The sequence below is a fragment of the Coffea arabica genome, chromosome 6c, assembly GCF_036785885.1.
Source record: "Coffea arabica cultivar ET-39 chromosome 6c, Coffea Arabica ET-39 HiFi, whole genome shotgun sequence".
In the NCBI taxonomy this organism is placed as follows: domain Eukaryota; kingdom Viridiplantae; phylum Streptophyta; class Magnoliopsida; order Gentianales; family Rubiaceae; genus Coffea; species Coffea arabica.
Genome location: NC_092320.1, coordinates 17,365,489 through 17,367,953, shown reverse-complemented (window position 1 = coordinate 17,367,953; position 2,465 = coordinate 17,365,489). Strand labels below are relative to the sequence as shown.

At 38.5% G+C, this 2,465-nt stretch overlaps 1 protein-coding gene across 1 annotated transcript; it reads left to right on the top strand.

Annotated features, from left to right (window-relative positions):
* Positions 1–636: 636 nt before the first annotated feature.
* On the top strand, positions 637–1,986 carry LOC140008649 (uncharacterized). Its single transcript, XM_072053487.1, has one exon. The coding sequence runs from the start codon at positions 637–639 to the stop codon at positions 1,984–1,986; it is 1,350 nt and encodes a 449-aa protein (XP_071909588.1).
* Positions 1,987–2,465: the final 479 nt, after the last annotated feature.

The window sequence follows — 2,465 nt, the reverse complement described above, 5'->3', positions numbered from 1 at the left end:
TTATGACGTGATGTATATAACATTTATGACGTGACGCCCGAAATCTTAAACCTCATTGAAAAAAATAAAAAAGTTACTTGAACAACTTATCTATGATGTAAATGAATTATTTTTTTCCTAAATAATGAGTATTCAAACACCCAATCATGTAGCTATAGGTAATACTAACAATTATCCTCTAGCTTAGTTCTATATAATATTTTTTTTTTGGAGGTATATACACCTAAGTAACTATTACTTGAATAATTTAAATTTTACCCCTAGAGTTGGTATGGGGCTTTAAAGAAACCGACGAAGTAAAGGCCTGTTTGGATTGCGGTTTTTCTTCGAAAAATTACGTCATTTTCCGTGATCACATTTCTCTATTTACCTTTTTCTCTCATATATATCAAATCACTACAGTAATTTTTTCATGAAAAATCATGAAAAATACAATCCAAACACAACCTAAATATTCGTTCTTTAAACCTTTGTTGTGACCTGCGAGGGAATCAGAGTCGTCCTGCTGGCTATTGCTGCTCCCTAAGTAAAAGCCCCCATCAGTTTACCACAAAGGCGATAGTGATATCTATCGAGAGAGAAAGGCGAGGCAAAGGAGACTAGAAAGAGAGAGGGAGCGGGCATATGATATGAGGAATGGGATTCCCAGCAAAAGCCAAAACCACCTCCTCCACCGGCACCGGCAGTGACCATCGAAATTGGGGGATGGGCTTCCTCTTCATTCTTTTCCCTGAAGACGAAGACAGTAATAATAATGATTCTGCTTCTGCTGCCTCCTCCATTATTAACAAGAAAAGGCATCAAAATGTTTTCAATCCTTTTTCGTCTTCTTCAAATTCTTCTTCTTCTTCTTCTTTACCTTTACCGATATTCAGACGATCAAACTCAAGTCATCTTCTCTCCAGAGCTCAATCCACAATTTCCATCTGTGCACTTCTATTCTTCATCACTTTTCTCCTCTTCACCCTCTCCACTTTTGAACCTTCCTCCCACTTTACCCCTAGAAGACAGCTGTCTCAGTTTTCTTCCTCTACAGTTTCTCGTAAATACAATAATGATTACAACAAGAAATTCAAGAAAAGCTCAGCATCTGATCCTTCCCTGCCACATGCATTGCAAGGGATGGGAACGTTGTACAGAAGAGGAACAAAAGCCATGAATGACCTCGTTGTTGCTCATGTTTCAGAGTCCTTGAGTTTGCATGAATTGAAATTGTTCTTGAGGCTGTTGTACAAATCTTCTCTTACCTCCCGAGCAGACCTCTTGTTCATATTCCCTTCAAAATCGGCTTCTTTTGACTCGGCCATTCTCGAGGAGAACGACTCGTTCTCGCAGCTCGTTGATCACTATAAAAAGTTGAACTCAACTCAGAATTTGAGCTTGACCCAGTTCGTGAAATCGAGTAAAAAGGATAAGCAAAGCGGGGAGCCAATCTGGGGAAGGAGAATTCGGAGCAATTTTAGTGGAGGAAACGAGACTGAGTCGACTCGGCTGAGTTATGGCTCGGTGGTGAGCTTTGATGTTGATGAGCTTGACCCGGAGAACTCGTTAGCCGGGTTTCTGGACCACGTTCCAATGAGTTTGAGAAGATGGGCTTGTTATCCGATGCTGCTGGGCCGAGTAAGGAGAAATTTTAAGCATATAGTGCTCGTTGACGCGAAGGAATTGTTGTTAACAGGTGACCCGCTGAGCCGAGTTAGGAGCGCAAGTCCCGAGTCAGTCTACTTGTCGATGGTGACTCAGACTGTTTCCACTCGACACGGTAAGAAAAACTCGGAGAAAACCCAGGTAAGTGTAAACCCGGCAATAATAAGAGGCGGGGCTCGAGGGGTCAGGCGATTGTCCAGTGCAATGCTGACCGAGATTGCTAGAGCAGCCATGCAACGAAAGAAGAAGAACCCGGTGACTGAGTGGGGACTCTTCAATCAACTCGTTGGGAATGAGTTCTTACTGAAGAACGTAAATTTGATCAAGTCAACCGAGTAAATACCAGAACTGAGTTCACTCACTGGGTCGAATTCGAAACCCAGGTTCCCCTTCTTCGTCGACATCCAAATTTACAGTGGTTAGACGCGGTAAACAGTAATTTTGATGTAGATTCTAGGGTCCGTTTGGATTAGCTGTTTTTGGGGTTGTTTTTCAAAAACAGCACTGTAGCATTTCGTTTTTCAAATACAAGTCCGTTTGGATTAGTTATTTTTGGGGTTGTTTTTCAAAAACTATATGAAAAACTTTTACTGTAGATGTTTTATGGATTATTTTTAGATGTATTTTTAAAACATATTTTCAAGTGTTTTTATAATTTATAATTTTTATATTTTTATAACAATAAATATTTATGCATTTATAATACTTTTATAAATATTTATAAATAAATATATTTATATATTTATATAAAAATATATAAATTATAAATGTATAAATTATAAATGAATATCATATAAATGTAAAAATGTATAAATTAT

Bases quoted from the DNA above. Each gene is read 5' to 3' on its own strand.
- LOC140008649 (XM_072053487.1), top strand. From the start codon at position 637: ATGGGATTCCCAGCAAAAGCCAAAACCACCTCCTCCACCGGCACCGGC.